This window comes from Erythranthe guttata, chromosome 13, assembly GCF_056151865.1.
Source record: "Erythranthe guttata isolate IM_541 chromosome 13, IM_541, whole genome shotgun sequence".
Lineage (NCBI taxonomy): Eukaryota > Viridiplantae > Streptophyta > Magnoliopsida > Lamiales > Phrymaceae > Erythranthe > Erythranthe guttata.
Genome location: NC_142545.1, coordinates 17,599,644 through 17,617,560, shown reverse-complemented (window position 1 = coordinate 17,617,560; position 17,917 = coordinate 17,599,644). Strand labels below are relative to the sequence as shown.

The window sequence follows — 17,917 nt, the reverse complement described above, 5'->3', positions numbered from 1 at the left end:
GGATCGCCGTTGGGGATCGACGTTCGCTTCGGGGTTGACTTAACCAGAACTCCTGGCCTTTGCTTCAACGAGTTCGATGCGAGGTTTTCTGTTGATAGGCGCTGACGGTTAGACTCTATGCATTTCTTCATCTTGCGACGGCGGCGGCGAGGAGAAGATTTGTCGGAGAAAACAAAAAAAAAAAAAAAACAAAGAAGAAAGAAGAAAGAACAGAGAATAGAGAAAAAGATAGAAACGAAAAACGAGAAAGGAGAATGGTAAATGAAAAATGAGATAGGGTTTTGAGAGAGTATATTGAACAATTAAGGGTAGTTTTGGAATTATGAAAATAGTATTTGGGTGGAATATTAACTAAGGGGTTTTCTCTAATTATTTTTAGGAGGGGGTGTTTTCTTAACTACATTTCCTAGATGAGGGGGATCTTGCTAATTATCCCATTTGATATATGAGATTATAGGACGTAAAAATATTTTTGGAGTCAAGTATTGTTTTAATTTTTTTCTAAAGAATGTTTAAAATATCACACCAAAATATTTTGTCTGGTTTAGTAATAACTATTGAAATACTAAAACATGGAAATATTATACTTAAGTACTTTATTTTATTCATTCTTTCTATGTTTTCTCGCTACGTACCAAAATTTTAATGATTGATCATCAACTGAAAATCGAATAATTTAAATGTATTTTTATTTTTCTGGTGTGGGAGCCAAAATTCTAATGTGCCCTTCACATCACATGGGTTTTAAACCCTACCCCCACCCCTACCACCCTGAATTCTGAAAACAAATAATCAATCAGAATTCAATTATCTAATTATGGTAAAACGCTATAGGGTCTAGATGATATAAAAAAGGGGGAGAAAGGTGCTTTATGTGAAACTTTAAAATATGTAAGCTCGAACTTCAATAAACATAACCATGGTTAACTTTTTGGTTTTGCCTTTCTACCATACCAAGGTTGTATAAGGTGGGATTTGGGTCCGAGGCGGTTAGACGTTAATCGGTGTGGCGGTGATATCATTAATCGGCGATATATCAGTTGTTTAAATTTATGTAATATACTTTTAGATATCATGATTTTAGACAACCCCCGTCTCAGAGACCGGTTAATCTGCCGCTTCGACTGATTTTCAGATCACTGCTTTCTACATAACCTCTCTCATAACTTCTTACTATGGTTTCAGTTTAATTACAACAAGCTTTCAGGCCCATATTCGGCCCAAATTATATTTGAATCCAATTTTACTTGTACTTTCAGGCCCAATCAATTTAAATTGGGCTTTGGCCTGTGCCCAATCAACTCGACAGAGTACAACTGCAATTTAACCATATCAAAGGGACCAATCTGTAAATAAAATTTTAGTTTAGCCACACGTCACAGAAAATAAAGCAACGGCACACTGAACAAGGAGATGAGACTGGAGTTTCATTATTTCAGACAAATGTCAAATTGAAGGTGTTTCGCTCTACTATATATATAAATATCACACCTCAGTAACTATAGACTGTATAACCACTGCGGAAAGTGTTCTGCCGCCGCCGTTTGCCGTCTGTTAATTATCCCCTTCTTCCTCTTCTTCTTCTTCACCGGTAACCATGGGGTCGTTAGCAACCGCCGAAATTTGCGATTCAAGCATACCGCTCATAGCAAACGGCGACGTACGAGTTCTCTCGCCCATCTTCAAAATCTACGGGCAGAGCCGGGCCTTCTCCGGCCCGATCGCAACCGTGAAGGTGTTCGAGGACAACGTGCTGGTTCGGGAGCTTCTGGAAACCAAAGGCGAGGGCAGGGTTCTGGTGGTTGACGGCGGAGGGAGCATGCGGTGCGCCCTCGTGGGCGGGAATTTGTGCCAGCTGGCACTGAACATGGGCTGGGCAGGGATAGTTGTGAACGGCGTGATAAGAGATGTGGATGAAATCAACGGCTGTGATATTGGGGTGAGGGCTTTGGCTTCGCATCCACAGAAATCGAACAAGAAAGGGCTCGGTGAGAAGCACGCGCCTGTTCATATCGGTGGAACTGTGATTCACGATGGCGAGTGGCTGTACGCGGATAGCGATGGTATTCTGATTTCCAAAACTGAGCTCTCTGTTTGATAAGTTTTTTTTTTTTTTTTTACTGGAAATATTATAATTTGCACTGCAGAGAATAATTTGTAGTGCGTAGAATAAAACGATGTCGTTTGGGGTTTTTTAAATCCTGGTTTAGTGGTGTAATCATGATTTAAGTTACTTTTACGGCTAATCCCAAATTAATATCTTTACATTTAAATATTGCCTCAGAAAACATTTAAATAATAATAATAGTAATAAATAAATAAATTAAATAGAAACTGCAAACTATATAAGATTTCAGTACTGAAGTGAACGGATAAAGAGAAAACTAGCTGTACTATTCGACATTCGTGACCATGAGGTTTGTTCTAATTGCGGAGACGAGATTTTGAAATGACGGGGACCAAAATATACGATGAAAGTGCTGCTATAGGTAGCCGATAATAATATTACAATACTCAAAAAGCAATAACTCCTAAATATGAATTAGCTATCTTCTCTTGGGAGGAATTTGATGACAAAAGAGACGCAACTGAATAAGCGTTTAGATAAAACCAGTACGACCACCCCTGCGACTATTCCTGTCGTAAGCAGTGTTGAATTTCTCCACCAGCTCGTTCATTGTACTGAATAGAGAAATATGTCAGTGGATCGAATCAATCTATTCAACTGTTGGAGCTAAAGTGTGAATTAGTCAGTTATGGTTATATCGGGAGGTGGTTTTGAAAGAATCTTTAGTTGAAGAATCGAGAGCTCTTTGCAAGTATGTGGTGATAAGATATATTCAAACATGTTCATGCCACTCGAACATCTTTCTACATAGCAGCACAAAACAGACTAAATGCATACTTAAATTTCCTCTACAGCACTTAATAGTTAATAATCAACTCTTTGGAAAAAGAAATAGTGAGTCGGATAAGCTTAACAGCAGTACCTTGCGCAGTTGGTGAACATGGCGAGATATGAGATCAACAACGTATCATTGTATTCCTGGAAACATACAAATCCGTGATCAGGAAAAAAAATTGATATATGTATATAGTTTCTCAGCTTTTGAGTAAGCTTATTAGAGGGGATATATTGCAAGAGTTGATAATCAAATAAAATCCTGGAATCTAACAGAAAATAAAAAATAATCAATCAAACACACTCACCATCAAGAAATCATCTTGAAATTTTTCAGATTCAATGGCAGGTAATCGTCGCAAGAGACTAGATACTTGCCTCAGCAATGAATTTTCATATGGTGTGTCACCTGCAATCATAAGCAAATAAATGAACAAGTTACGACACACAATTTCAATGCTAGTCGCATTTCGTCTAATAAACTCGTTCAACATGCTGTGAATCTTAATTCGAGTTCTAAAAGAATGCTACAGACATCATTAGAAACGCTAAGCCTTAAGCCTTGGGAATGATGAGAGAGAAATACAAATTAAGCCACGAACCAATGAACATAACCATACTAAGGTAGGTAATTTAAAGCCTGTAAGAGCAACTCCAATGCTAAATACCAAAATTGAATTATCAAATATTTATTTGATATTTGAGAAAATATTTGAATATTGATTAAAATTCATTCACTCCAACCATGGTTATCAAATTAATTATCAATTGGAAGTTTATAGGTGATTTTATTTGTAATTGCCACATGTCCACTTTTGATTGCATATTTAGATAGTTACACTTTTGATAACTCAATTTCCAGCAAGTATTTTTATATCCCAAAAGTTGAATTATCAAAATAGAACCCTAATTTGATAACCCCATTGGAGTTAAAAATTTCTATTTTTTTGTATATAAATAGTGGTTAATGGTTTGAATACCATGTTTGATAACCCTATTGGAGTTGCTCTAATGTAAAGACTTCAAATTCCGGTTTTAATTTTTTTTTATTGCCTCTCATCCTCGAGCGAAGAAATAGAAATAAATTATCTGTTACTTCAATAAGTCCATGATGGAAGAAACAAAAATGAATATAATATACCTTTCTGCATGGCTAGAAGATAGTGATGAAGAACTCTGATTCTGCTATTCAGCATCTTGATGGCACTATGTATGCCCGTAAGATGAGCAGCCACTACAAACAAAAAGGTCCGTCATAAGCATGCAGCTACGGACACCAGAGTGTACAAAAATACGGAACGGATTCTGAGGAGAATCAGAAAATTAACTGAAAAAATTAGAAGAATAGAAAGGCTCACACTGAGTTGCAGCTGAACCTCCGTCAGATGGTTTAAGATGGGCAACATGATCGACTGATATTCGTTCAGCTTCTACTGTCTAATAAGCACGTGAAAAGAAAGATTGCCTCAAACAGTATCAACATTGCCTGAGGTGTGATTTAAAAAGTCGAGAAACAAAACGTACCTCTATGGTGTAGCTTGACTGAACAAAAATAAGCTGGGGGTTGCCATCAATAACATGCATCTCTGGAATGTTGGATAATAATTTGTTAATAGGAAAAAAAAACGAGGAAAATTATAACAAAGAATTAACAAATTCTGCTAATGAGGATTAGTCAAAGAACACTCAACAGCAGGTCTGAGAATGCAGTTCATGATTTGGCAATGTATGATTCGTGGATTTATTCTATTTACACACTTACTTTCCTAGAGAGTGTTAATTGTTAATTTAAAGATTGAGGATTATCAGCACATTCAGAAAGAACGTAACATCCACATGCTGCAAGGATACTCACACGTTATTTACACTTTGATATGTCGAGCTTATTATTTCAACACCAGGTAAAAGTATATCATTCACATCTGCCTACGAGCTTAAACGCTTTGATATGGCTAATTTCTTAGGTAAGATTATATTATCCACATGGCTTCGTATCACAAGTTTAAACACTTCTATATAGCTAGCCTCTTCAAGAACATACACATTCAACTCCATTACCACTCTATTAGAGCATAGAAGAAGAATAGAAAGGTTCTTCAGAGGAAGCAATAAAACAGAACAAAGAAGATTTGTGCATAAATGTCACGGCAAGAGTGAATTGGTAAGACCAAAGTACGTCGGGCAACACTGTAAGTTTATGTGACATGGTTTAGAACTCAAGCACATAATCAATTTCATTGCAAGCTTTCGAGTGAATTCGGTGATAGTTGGATAACAAATACATACCACTTTCATATATTGTAACAGGAAGATCTTTCTGTGCATGATTAATTGAAGGGTTGAGAAGAATAAAAACCGGGCTCTCGTTGATATCCATCAGCTGTCAGACAGAAAAAATAAACTCTCACTAGTCAAGGAACACGTACGGATCTACTGTCAATGAAACACAATAAGATGAATGAAAATTCTAATCAGCTTTTAAACAGTAAACTTGGACTCCATCTTTTTTTCGGTGCACATCATTGAATCCATATCCAGGCCAACATGATTGTGGGTACTGTTCTCATCGATTCTTATTTTGGGGAGTCCTTTAACAGTTAAGGCATATGCAGATATTTTTTTGCAAATCGATAATGTAAACAACAATTCAGACACATAAATCCTAATGGCATGAATTAGCAAGAGGCGTGTTGCGGCACCGCTTAAAGGACCTGTGTAAGTGAAAATTAATGCAATAGAAAACTAGAAATCAACGCTATCACTACGATTAGCAAGTGATAGCGGCAACAAGCATGTATATCCATCACAGAAATTCAAGTTCACTAGTTTGTCAATCAGAATTTGATCCATACATCAAATATGGTTACAGTAAAATTAAGAGCTCACAGCTTTATGAATGATCATATCCGATTCTTGAGCATCGCTCCCCGTTGAGTACCATCCCAGAACATAAAATTGCGGAAACACCTTCTTATCTGCTCACAACATCAAATATCAGTGTTTTGAAATTTTTTAGCTCCCCTCCACACACACACACAAAAAAAAAAAAAAAAAGAAAAAAAAACCTAATCATTGGAAAAAAATGATGATTGAAAAAATTAAAGTAAGAAAAAAAATTAAGATACAGACATAGTTCTTGCTTTTTCTCGATAAAAGCTCGGTCCAGTGAATTGGTGGAGGCGTCGTAGAGAAGCTCGAAACTGTTGAAGATCTCGACGGTGCGGCCGCGCTGGACGCCGATTACGCATCCGAATACGCGAGGCGGAGGAGAAGGAGGGAGCGACGATGCTTCGACGTTGTTGTGGGCGGCGCAGTGAGCGGTGGCGGGAGGCGGAAGGGACTGAGATTTGACCCTAGTGTAGTGATCGGAGATGTTGACAATGACGAGTGGGTGGAGCTTGAACGTTAGGCCGCTGCTGGACGACGACGCCATCTCTCTGTATCCCTTTCGTTTTTGATTGCAAAATTGCAAATTGGGAATACGTAATTCTGATTTGAAGAATGAATATTGAAGGAGGGTTTTAGATCCTTTTCCAATTTCCCCCTTTCCTCTGTATTATTTTTTTAATTTAACATTGGTTTTCTAAATACCCTGGGCCTCACTCGTTTTGACCCTAATTCACAAATTCATCTTGCACGGCCCGTTAGTTTCGGCCAACAGTTTCCCTTATAGAGGTTAAGTCCGATAATAAGTCCAAGTAACTGGTCCAAATGTAAGTATAGATTATTAGAGAATTCTATAATATTTTATAAAACCATCCGTTTGTGGATATTGTAGTAATTTTTGTCGGATCTTAGATCAAGTAGATTTCCACCATCTATTGAAGTGGCAGCCTAGTATAAATAGGAGTCGGACCTTCATTTGTAATCAGCCAAAAAATTATGTGCACCCGTGCAAGACAAGTACTTACATATAAAGTTCTCCTTTATTTTTAAGTTTTTGTTCGTTTTCCATCACATAGCATTAGCAAACACATTTGGGGAGCCCGACTTAGCTATCGCGATGGACGAAAATGAGCTAAGACCGTACATTTTATTGTTAAGGGGACAAGTTCGTGACACTTAGCTCATCACTTCAGATATAATTGAAATCAATTTACTCAAAAAAGAATTTGCTGAATTTTAAATTGAATTTGCTGAATTTTAAATTGAGGTTTAATGATTTTAAATGTGGTTGACTGTCAAATAGATGGTATTGAAAATATGTGTTTTGGAAAAAATCTATTGTTTTCTGGAAGTCCGATAACTCTTTCGATTTCAATTCAGTTTTTTTGCAACACAAATTATGTTCCAATGCCCAAAATTTTCGGAACATTCGGACAATCACAAATTCCGGGAAATCTGAATTGAGGGTTTATGTTTTATCAATCTATTGAGATTTTATGTTTAATCAATCTATTGAGATTCTTTATTGTTTAATGAGTTAAATAAAAACTAATATAACCTCATTTATTAAAATATACAATAAGTATTATATTTTATGTATGTTCAATATAAAGTAAGTGTTTAATTAGGAAAATATTTTGTAATAAAATCTTAAAAAATAGAATTATTGGGATTATTTCCGCATATCAAAGTTGGATCGAATAGTAGTTTCCAAAAAAATATATATATATAATTTCAATTACGTGAAGAAATTTCGGATCAAATTGTAAATTTTCTTTCAACTTGCACCATAGTCCATAGTAATTTTAAAGCATTATATTATGCAATTATGCAAATAAGCTAGCATCTAATTTAGCTTTTAAATGCAGATGGACTAATCCAAATCAAGTAATGTTATGATTCAATCCAATTCAATCCAAATCCAAGTGATGTTAAATATTTCGAATCCAAAGTATACATGATGTAAATTTGAACTTGTTGGGAAAATAATAATAAAAATAAATAAATAAAATAAAAAGAAAAAAGAGAAGAAGAAAGAGGTTACGTTATGTCTTACTCCACCTTGTTTAATATAATATACAGATTATCCAAATTAATGGTGAAGAGACGACGTCGTTAGGAGTTAAAGACTAATGAAAATGCCGCGTGCGTGCAACATCCCCGTAATTTCTCCACACCATAGACTTTTTATCTTACTTTTGATATTTTTTTAATTTTTAATACATATAAAAAGATTGATTTGTTAGCCTCTCTCTATTTTTATATCATACAATTATTTGACTATATATATATAAAATCCAGTTCAACATTGCAAAGGGATGATCATTTTTGATTTGCAGTCGTTGGTGTTTCCCTTTTCCAGAATATCAACGTTAGTGTTTTCATTAATTGTTTTCCCTAATTATTATTTTCATCTTAATTAATTACATGATTTATGCATTTAATCTCATCGATCTGCTAATCTCTGCAGCTGAGTTCTGAGTGTTGGTTAAGTCTTAAAACTAAGTCTCCTACTCGTGTGTGTATATAATATATATTTCGAACATATTATATATATATATATAGAGGAGAATTGAAGCATATATGGGTTCACTAGCAACTGCCGAAGCTTGTGATTCCAATGCAGCACTTCTCGCCAGCGGCGAAATCCGAGTTCTTCCGCCGATTTTCCGTATCTACGGGCGGCGGCGAGCCTTTTCCGGCCAGATTGTGACTCTCAAGGTGTTCGAGAACAACGTTCTGGTGAGGGAGCTTCTCGAGGGCGGCGACGGCGGGGGTAGGGTTCTGGTGATGGATGGCGGGGGTAGCTTGAGGTGCGCCGTGTTCGGCGGAAGACTGTGCCAGCTGGCGGAGAGCAAGGGTTGGGCCGGAGTAGTTGTGAACGGATGTGTGCGAGATCTGGATGAGATTAACGGCTGCGACATCGGCGTTAGGGCGGTGGCGTCGAATCCCGTGAAACCAGGGAAAAAGGTCATCGCGGAGAAGCACGTGCAAATTTGTATTGCAGGAACTGTGATTCGTGACGGGGAGTGGTTGTACGCCGACAGCGACGGCGTTCTCGTTTCCAGCGCTCGCCTCTCCGGCTAAGCAATGTTTGGATGAATTTCTTCCAACCATATTTAATATTTTATATATATTTATTCATTTCGTGATTGTTTGTATTTTGAATTGTTCGTGGGGAGGGAATATTTTATAGGGTAGACTCGTTGTTGGGTTTAAGTGATGGCCCAAGGAAGTGGGTATTTGTCACTCTTAGCCCAAGGCCCAAACCTCGTAATTATAATTTATATATTTTATATACATATTTTGATTTATTATTTGCATTTTCGTAAAAAAAAAATAATTGCCGAAATTAATGGTTACACTTCAGTATGTATGTACATGTGACATGGTATGTATTCAAGGAAAAAGTAAAAAATAATAAAAAAGAAAATACGGCAAACAAACACGCCCTAAAGTCTTATCACAAATTTGACACTATTCCCATTTCCCAATAAGATCACTGCATATTCTGTATTTTATAACAAAACAAAACTATATATAAATTATTTTTTTGACAGTCTAAAAAAACTATATATAATTTCTGGACTTCCCCAATTCCACACCTCAATTTCAGTCTGAGCGATAATCCCCACCGTAAATTTAATTTCCTGTAAAACAAAATATTGGGAAAATAAGCGGTGTTCTTCAGCCGTAGATTCCAAACTACGGCCAGTATGGCGATGCGGGACTTGGTGAGCGGTGGCGCCGCGTGCGCGGTGCCGGGCTCTTCTTCTTCTTCTAACCCCCTCGGTGCTCTCGCCAACGCCCTGATTGGCTCATCCTCTAAAACTCAGGTTTTCCAGTCGTTTCAATTTTATTTATTTTTTAAATTCGTTTTGTGAATTTAGTTTGGCCGTTTTACAGTGCTTAATAATGACTGATTGAGCTTGACTGGAGATAACGGGTTACGTTTAATTCTCCTCCGGCGGTGTTCCTGGAAATTACTGAAGCATGTTTATTTTAGTTTTCATCATGCTAGAAATAGTGAAGTACAGCTTGTTTTTTCTATTATGTGTTCGAGCATGGATTGTGATGAATTGTGATAGATACAGTTGCAGTTAGTGATTTGTGTCCTGAAATTACAGCCAACCAGTATTTCTTAATGAGCAATTACAGTAATCCCCGATTTTCTGTAACTTTATGTGCAATAGGGTGATAAAATGTGAAAATTAGGGTGGAGAAAGCAATATCAGGTTTTCGGTTGTTTGGGTTTTTATCTTGTAATTCACACCCTCTTATTTTCTTCGTTTTTAATAATCAGTAACGTGACTCCTATTTTATTCAATAACCCTATTTCTTCGTTTTAAGAGTTCTTACTGTACTTTGTATTTTGTGCTGAATACTGAATATGGAACAAAAAATAATGGAAATCAACATATATATATATTTCTGGTTTATTATCAATCAGGAACGGCTTCGTGAAATACCAACTGCAACGGCGACAACATCAGATGGCAATTTGTATGCAGGTGTGGGAGAGCCATTCACCGCCGCCCTTCCAGGTTCAGAGCTTGACCATACACTATATCCTAATGCTCAGGTTTGTATTTTCTTTTCTTTATAGCTGTTTGCTAGTGGATATATTAGATCAGTGCTTATATATCCTTCCCTTTTCTAGGGTTCAGAATTTCTTCAAGGCTTCCGCTCCATGGATCAAAATAGATTTTCAGATGCCTGGGATGATATACAGAACACTCAAAGTCATTTTATTCAGCCGATGAATGGTCCAACCAACTTTAATGGTAATTCTGGAAGTTCTTTATTGTTAATTCTGGCTCGTTCCTCGTGTGTAGTAAATTTCTTTTCCATTTTGGTGCTGTCTTTTTTTTTTTTTGTGTTGATAGATATGACATTTTCTCCAATCTCCAGATAATGCATAAACGAAGCATTTTCCTTCTAAAGATCTCAACGATATAATGATTAATGCATTTACAGTTTTTTTATCCATCTAAAATATATCAAACGAAGAACTCAGAAACCCCCACATTCAGTCGAGTTATAATATCCGAAACCTTCAAATATGAAAAAGCTTAAGAATGATTGAAGAGTCCCACACTTTTGGTTAAGGTAAAATATATGGAAGCTATAAAGGAATATACTCAGAAATGAAAAAAGACCGAGAAATTTCTGTTGCATATTGTTGTTTAGTACTCGCTGAATAATTAATGGAAACAAAATTGGAGGAGTTCAATACTAGGAGTTTTCCTTGCACTAACTTCAGCCAGTGTTGAGAATCTTAGGTTTCCATTGGCAACAACAGAAACTCAAAAAGGATTTTCCCTCTTGTAAGGAACTTGAACCACATACAAGTTAGACTTCAGTCCATTTGTTGAATTTGGGAAACCGATTTGACATGCATTGTTTCATTTGCATGCAATCTGATTTCTCTGTATTTGTTGATTGGCAATCTAATCGGGGTACTCTGCTAAGTGCAGGTCCTTCTATGATATCGGCTTCACTTTTCATGCAATCTACTCTTACGTGTGTGTCTATATATATATTTATGGGCCCCTGCATTCCTGACGAGCTATTTTAATACTAATGTTTCAGGGCCACCTCAAAGAGTGTTGTCAAATTTTTTGCACTCATTCCTTCACAGCGGCCAAGGTAGCGCACCTTTTGGTCCAACTTCACTTCCCGTTTTAGGATTATCTGAAGGCGACAAGCAATGCATACGTGATCGTAGCAGTATCATGGCTCGGCATCTTTTTGCTGACAAGAGTGAAGACTTTATTCATGCACAGGTTCCATTATATTCTCAAAGCTGCAAGTGCCTATCTCATATGATTATCATTTTTCACTTTAGCAGTGTTTGCATTATGCCCAAGACAATACTGCTATCATTTATGTACAAACATTCTTCCGTGGGACTATTATAACCTATTTTTGCCACAGTTCTTCGACCAACATGAGTTTTTGTCGGATAAAAACAAGGGGACTTGGTCTTTGACTTATACCAGTTTCCAATCACACTTGCACTGTATCTTTCTGCTTATGGCGATATATCAGCATTCCTAAAGAGATGGGCTTACAATTTATCATTTCAAATATATTAGCTTTGCAGTTCTTCTTTCAGAGGGTCTGTCTGCAATATTGCATTATATAGAATTTTATTTCGCCTTTTCAGGTTAATGCCCTTTTATCGTCTTTAGATATTGATGGTGATATCCGGGCTAGAGGCCCTATTCCTGGGAGATCTCCGGAGTTAGAAGATTATTGGAATGAGTCTCAAGGTATGAAACCTGGACCTCATGGTGCAGATGGATGGGTATCTGAGTTCACTCAACACCAAGTACCTCGTGATGATCCAAATATGTGGATTCAGTCATTTGAACGACAACATGGTGCAAATGGTTGGGCATCTGAATTTGAGCATGTAAGGAAGTGTTTCTTGCATTTTTATTTTGCCGAGCTGAATAATAATTGATTTAATTAATGATCAAGATGATAATTGGTAGTTATTGGATATATATTCGACTATGTTGTAATTTCTGATAAGTATTAAGAATTCTAGATTTGTTATTTTTCATGTTTCAACTATATTATCTGGGTAAGTAACTTTTCATGCATCAGCTTCTTGGGTTAACTGTGTGGGAACATCTCTCGGTAGTCTTTATTACATAAAATGTTGACTTCTAATTTCTATGTAACACTTGTCAAATCTCAAACAAGCAGAAAATAAACCAGTGGCACACATCTCTTATCTCTTGTGTCAATAAGTAAACTTATTGCCTTTTGAAAAACACTATTTGTCTAGACGTGTTAACTTATTTTCTTGCGGGAAGACAAAAGTGACTGTACAATACTTCTTGTCAACAAACTGAGAATATGTGTTTGTGAGCCTTTTTGTGGTTTACTCCACCTCCCCTTGCAAATTGACCTATTTTGCTGCAAATCTTTTATTTCTTATGGAAAGACCGATGCATGGGATGTCCCAGTTGTTTTTGCTGAATAAAAAAGTTTTCTATAAAAAAAACAAATACTATACTTCTATTTTCCTCCCTCCATAATAATTCTCTTCTAAATTTTCAGGAGCAATCCCAACTTGTTTCAGTTGATCAAATGAGAGGTTCAAATATACCCAGCTTAGCTGCGATGGAACAGACTCGCATGTTAGCGCACACACTAGCTCAAAACAATGATCCAAAGTTTCAGGTGATCTTTTACGTGCTTCTTTTTTCAGTAGTTTATTTCATAATTCATTTTCTTTGGGTTTTAACACATTGGACCAATACATTTGGAATTAGACTCCTTAATGCGATGCTTAGGGAAACAGTTGCACTACACAAGATTGACAACAACTAAGTTACTGATCTAGCTTAAAAAAGAAATCGTACTTTTCCTAGATTACCCAAATCTGTTGATTAACATTTCTACTTAAGCCATGTTAGACTATTAAATTCAAATATATGTGAGAAGATGATATTGAGTAAAGAACATATGTGTATACATGAAGATCCTTGCTTCTTGCACTGTGAGTTTTTCCTATTACTACCACTAATATTTTTTGCCAAATAGAATTCAAAATTCCTCCAGTTTGTTTCAAAGATGAGCCGTGGTGAAATTGGTATTGAGGATAATCAATTCAAGCCAGCTGCCTTTTCCGCACCTGGAAACTGGGCAACAGAATATGAGCAACAGTACAGCGGGGGGAGATCATGGGCTGACCAGTTTAGTAATGAACAGGCAAGTACAGAAAGACCTTGTGCAGTAGCACCATTTAAGATTATTTTTTCTTGATGGTTATTCGAATTCTTAAATTGCAAGTGTCATCTTAACTTTTTATTGGTAAGTTTGTTAATATCTCCAAACTGATAATGATACAAAAAAATAAAAAATTATTCCAAATTTCTCAATATGGGTATAACTTTCTGTTTACGAGATTGCTTGTAAGCAAGTTACATGTCTGAGGTGTTGGACTCTTTCTTCTATGTTCAGCTTTCGCATGGACCCCATGGATGGGCGAATGAATTTGCTGCTGAACGCGAGCTACATGGAGGCACAGAGAACGAGTGGGTGAATGAATTTTCCAAATTAAATGTCAACGACTGGTCAGAGGAATTCGAGCGTCAGGTTGCCGATGGAGTACTGGGTGATGGTTCTGCTGATAATTGGGCAAATGCATATGACGAGTAAGTTCAGTATTTTCTAGAATTTGAGTAATATAGTTGTCATATCTGTACTTCGTCTAGATTAAAGCGTTTTATTTTATTTTAGTTCGGATAGTACTGTTCTTCCATCATTTCTTTTGGGAGATATTTCCCACAAACTTCCTATATGGTTTTTTTGAGACTGCTTATGTTATGTCATTACAGAGCTAATTTAACATGTCGGACAATTTTATTTGAATTGAATCGAAAATATTTTGTTTTGTAAGCTTTATAAAAATTGACGCATGCTCATGAACACATTGCATGGAATAGTTTACATTTGTAGGTCTTCCCCTTCCTCCAAAAGCAACAATTTCAATGTTTTAGTTGTGATGGCCCGTGAATATGAAATTTATACTTGGTTTTATCTTGTATGTATTATACGCTCATGTCCTCTTTAATAATGCATAATGTAGACTGCCTTTTTGCTGAGCTGGATCCATTTATATTCAACCTCTATATATATAAATCAGTTGCATCAGTAAAATCCTTTTTTTTTTTTTATGAGCAGATATCTAGATGAACAGGCCTCTCTAAAGCAGAAATCAGATTCATCAAGGGGGGTATATGTTTTCTCTGATCTAAATCCTTATGTGGGCCATCCTAATCCTTTGAAGGAAGGGCAGGAACTCTTTCGAAGGGGGCTTTTAAGTGAAGCTGTTCTTGCTCTGGAGGCTGAGGTCTTGAAGAATCCTGACAATTCTGAGGGTTGGAGGTTACTTGGTGTAGCTCATGCAGAGAATGATGACGATCAACAGGTTGAAATAATAACTTTTATCCATTATTATTATTAGTGTTTTTTTAATAGATCATTGAGATTGTAAGATAATTAAAAAATCTCTAGTTTCAACTTTATTTTACATTTAGAATTGTAGTTTGAACTTTGATTTCTGCTGTTCATATAGCATACTTAAGGTAATGTGATTTTATCAGGCAATTGCAGCTATGATGCGTGCACAGGAGGTTGATCCGGCAAACTTGGAAGTTCTTCTTGCTCTTGGTGTGAGTCATACAAATGGTTAGTAGTTACAGCATCAAAGTTCAATTGAAAAAAGCTGTTGTGTTTCCCAATCCTTTTAAGTTCTCTTTGGGCTTGTAAATTGTAATAATATGTTCACACAACATTATGTATATGTATCACCCTCTATAGATCTTATTTTCAAATGGTTTATATGATGTCATGTTCATATCATATTTTGTCTCTGAAAACTTCCTTTCGCTGTACTACTTTGGAGTCATAAATAACACATGGAAAAAGATCATTCATCTTTTTTTTCCCATAAAATTTCCAGAGTTGGAACAAGCAGCTGCACTAAAGTACTTGTACAGTTGGCTACGCCAGCATCCTAAATATGGTGCCATTGCCTCTCCAGACCAGCCTGAGAATCTTTACTATGCTGATGTAAGTGTCATTTTGGACTGCAACACACACACACAAAAACACGCTTACCTCATTTGTACATGCATGAATCATGCTTTGCTCAATATTGACTAATGTGCGATGCCGTTCATTGTGTTTTTGTCCTTGTTAAAAATCTCAAGGGAGAGATTTATTCTTGTGTATTTGTACGTGGTGGGTGGTGCAGGTGGCTAGGTTATACAACGATGCAGCTAAACTGTCACCTGATGATGCTGATGTGCACATAGTTCTTGGAGTTTTGTACAACTTATCTAGGGAATATGATAAAGCTATTGAAGCTTTTCAGACAGCTTTGAAACTTAAACCACGAGATTATTCTCTCTGGAATAAGCTTGGTGCAACACAGGCTAATAGTGTCCAGAGTGCTGATGCAATTTTAGCTTATCAACAGGTAATAAATGTTGCTATTTTTTAATCCTTTTTTAATGCTAATGTAGAGGTGAATATTTGACCAGATGTTGGACCAGCCTGATTCTTTCTTCAGATGTTTGAAGTATATTTGTTTGGTTTCAGGCTCTAGATTTAAAGCCTAACTATGTGCGTGCATGGGCGAACATGGGCATCAGTTACGCCAACCAGGTACCACCTAACCGTTGCTTCGAGCAATTTATGGTATATTAAAGAAATTACGATGATGTAATCACTATTTGTCGGAGAAAACAGGGGTATGTGACAGAAATGCTATTAGTAGAATAAATTGGATGTGCTATAACTTCGAAATTGCAATCTTAACGAGATAAACTAGACGCATGTACATGAATTTTCGTTATCCGTATTACTCAGACAAAACTGATGTTGTAGAATCTGATTATCAAAACATGACCTCTGTTCAGGGTATGTATGAGGATTCTATTCGTTACTATGTCCGAGCACTAGCGATGAACCCAAAGGCAGACAATGCCTGGCAGTATTTGAGAATTTCTTTGAGGTAATTAAACTTAATTAACCGTATTAATTAGTCTGCTATTGATTGCCCTTTATATGAATTCTTTGGCCCTTTTTTTCTTCAGCTGCGCATCACGAAACGACATGCTAGAAGCTTGTGACTCGAGGAATCTTGATTTTCTGCAGAAAGAGTTCCCCCTGTAATTTAAATCCGAACATATTGCTTGCAAAGGCTTATCCTGGGTAAATTTATCTTCTCCATCATACGTCTCTGCTTCACAATACGCTTCCACCTCCTGATGAGATGGGAAGATAAACCGTGATGTAGACAGTTTTCACGTTAAAACGCAAATCTTTAAAGATTGTATATTGAAGAATTGACGAACATGGTCAATATATGTTGTATCATCAGATGAATTACACAATAAAAGGAATTGAAAAAAAATCTTGATTTATTTGCAATAATAATATTTTTTTTTTCACTGAAAAAAGGATTTGTTAAACTGGAATGAGCATCTTGAAATACTATTAAAATAGATTTGAAGCTGTTGATCCAAGTATTTAATGATTTCAGGACCCTGAGTGAAAAACAATTGTTTCTCTCTCTAAATCATTCGAGTAGGGTTAGGTCATGATGGGAAAGAAATACTAGTACCAACAACAAAAGCTAGCATATTCAAGTTGAGCCCTCTACTACTAATTTAAATTGCTTCTTGAGATGGTACACTCGATTATTTTATATCGTCGACGATTATTAATCGTTGTCTGTATGTAACCACACACACATACATTTGTATGTGTGCTTAGTGGGTAATTATTTAACCCCATTTATGATTATTAGCAAACACCCGATGTAAATAATGAGGTGTAAATATTATGGGTCCATTATTACAATGCATGCAATAATGCAAGGAAAATAGCATTAATTGATATATTAAAATATAGTGAGATGATGATGAGGCAAAGATGGATTTAGAGTAAGAGGATTAGTATTGAGTAGAATGAATGATTGATGTAAGAAGTTGATTGACACATACTAGTAATTGTTTTGACGAGAGGGTATGTTACGTTGTTGTTTGTTCTTCTGTTTGGCTTTTCCATATATCAGTGCCTATATATATAGCTATACCACCCTACACACGAAATGTTTTCCTCTTTAATTTTATTTATTTATATATACATTAAATTAAAATGTGTACGTATAGGTTGCTTCTTCCTTTTTTCTCCTTTCACTTTGGATCTATCGTTTCCACAGTAGCTAGATTGAATGATTGATTCAATATGTCTTTCTAATTTTTATGTCTTTTTATCCCCCCTTGTCAAACAAACACTGTTCAATCAAATGTTATATTATCCCTTTCTTTCACACGTGTGTGTGGTTCAATGGAGTATGAAAAATAACCCACTTTATATGCTCTGTGATCAATTTTAATGTAGTGTGTATATAATTATATATTATCAAGATCAGACATTGAATATTTCTTTGATTCTAGTTACTTACAAAAAAATTAAAAAATAAAATAAAAAAATATGTCAATCTTATCAAGTTGAATTTCTTTATGAATTGTTCGGACAACCTTCAAATATACTCCTTACATTTCATAATAATTGTCGTTCTTATAAATATTTTGG

The 17,917-nt window shown here is 36.0% G+C and overlaps 4 protein-coding genes across 4 annotated transcripts; 3 read left to right on the top strand and 1 right to left on the bottom strand.

Moving 5' to 3' along the window:
* The first annotated feature begins 1,356 nt into the window (after positions 1-1,356).
* Positions 1,357-2,273, top strand: LOC105969163 (putative 4-hydroxy-4-methyl-2-oxoglutarate aldolase 3). The gene has a single exon (XM_012993908.2). It carries the CDS (start codon positions 1,598-1,600, stop codon positions 2,096-2,098), a length of 501 nt encoding a protein of 166 aa, XP_012849362.1. The 5' UTR covers positions 1,357-1,597; the 3' UTR covers positions 2,099-2,273.
* A 62-nt stretch (positions 2,274-2,335) lies between these two features.
* Positions 2,336-6,454, bottom strand: CSN6A (COP9 signalosome subunit 6A). The gene is made up of 9 exons (XM_012993838.2): positions 6,032-6,454; positions 5,789-5,877; positions 5,189-5,282; positions 4,427-4,488; positions 4,261-4,339; positions 4,044-4,136; positions 3,211-3,311; positions 2,991-3,046; positions 2,336-2,682 (listed from the first exon to the last, which is right to left on the bottom strand). The coding sequence occupies exons 1-9, from the start codon at positions 6,333-6,335 to the stop codon at positions 2,601-2,603; spliced, it is 960 nt and encodes a 319-aa protein (XP_012849292.1). The 5' UTR covers positions 6,336-6,454; the 3' UTR covers positions 2,336-2,600.
* Positions 6,455-8,347: 1,893 nt separating this feature from the next.
* LOC105968583 (putative 4-hydroxy-4-methyl-2-oxoglutarate aldolase 3) lies at positions 8,348-9,234 on the top strand. Its single transcript, XM_012993212.2, has one exon. The coding sequence runs from the start codon at positions 8,372-8,374 to the stop codon at positions 8,873-8,875; it is 504 nt and encodes a 167-aa protein (XP_012848666.2). The 5' UTR covers positions 8,348-8,371; the 3' UTR covers positions 8,876-9,234.
* PEX5 (peroxin 5) lies at positions 9,181-16,853 on the top strand. The gene is made up of 15 exons (XM_012993498.2): positions 9,181-9,624; positions 10,239-10,370; positions 10,449-10,572; positions 11,381-11,574; positions 11,958-12,206; positions 12,863-12,985; positions 13,349-13,516; positions 13,769-13,962; positions 14,492-14,738; positions 14,914-14,998; positions 15,273-15,382; positions 15,567-15,791; positions 15,914-15,979; positions 16,234-16,328; positions 16,411-16,853. The coding sequence occupies exons 1-15, from the start codon at positions 9,505-9,507 to the stop codon at positions 16,487-16,489; spliced, it is 2,211 nt and encodes a 736-aa protein (XP_012848952.2). The 5' UTR covers positions 9,181-9,504; the 3' UTR covers positions 16,490-16,853.
* Positions 16,854-17,917: the final 1,064 nt, after the last annotated feature.

Excerpts from the sequence above, each read along its gene's own strand:
- LOC105969163 (XM_012993908.2), top strand. The coding sequence starts at position 1,598 with ATGGGGTCGTTAGCAACCGCCGAAATTTGCGATTCAAGCATACCGCTC.
- CSN6A (XM_012993838.2), bottom strand. The coding sequence starts at position 6,335 with ATGGCGTCGTCGTCCAGCAGCGGCCTAACGTTCAAGCTCCACCCACTC. Across the intron at positions 4,489-5,188 it reads TGTTACAATATATGAAAGTG|AGATGCATGTTATTGATGGC; the intron begins GTATGTATTTGT and ends CCAACATTCCAG. Across the intron at positions 4,137-4,260 it reads AGGTTCAGCTGCAACTCAGT|TGGCTGCTCATCTTACGGGC; the intron begins GTGAGCCTTTCT and ends TTTTGTTTGTAG.
- LOC105968583 (XM_012993212.2), top strand. The coding sequence starts at position 8,372 with ATGGGTTCACTAGCAACTGCCGAAGCTTGTGATTCCAATGCAGCACTT.
- PEX5 (XM_012993498.2), top strand. The coding sequence starts at position 9,505 with ATGGCGATGCGGGACTTGGTGAGCGGTGGCGCCGCGTGCGCGGTGCCG. Across the intron at positions 9,625-10,238 it reads GCTCATCCTCTAAAACTCAG|GAACGGCTTCGTGAAATACC; the intron begins GTTTTCCAGTCG and ends ATTATCAATCAG. Across the intron at positions 15,980-16,233 it reads GCATCAGTTACGCCAACCAG|GGTATGTATGAGGATTCTAT; the intron begins GTACCACCTAAC and ends ACCTCTGTTCAG.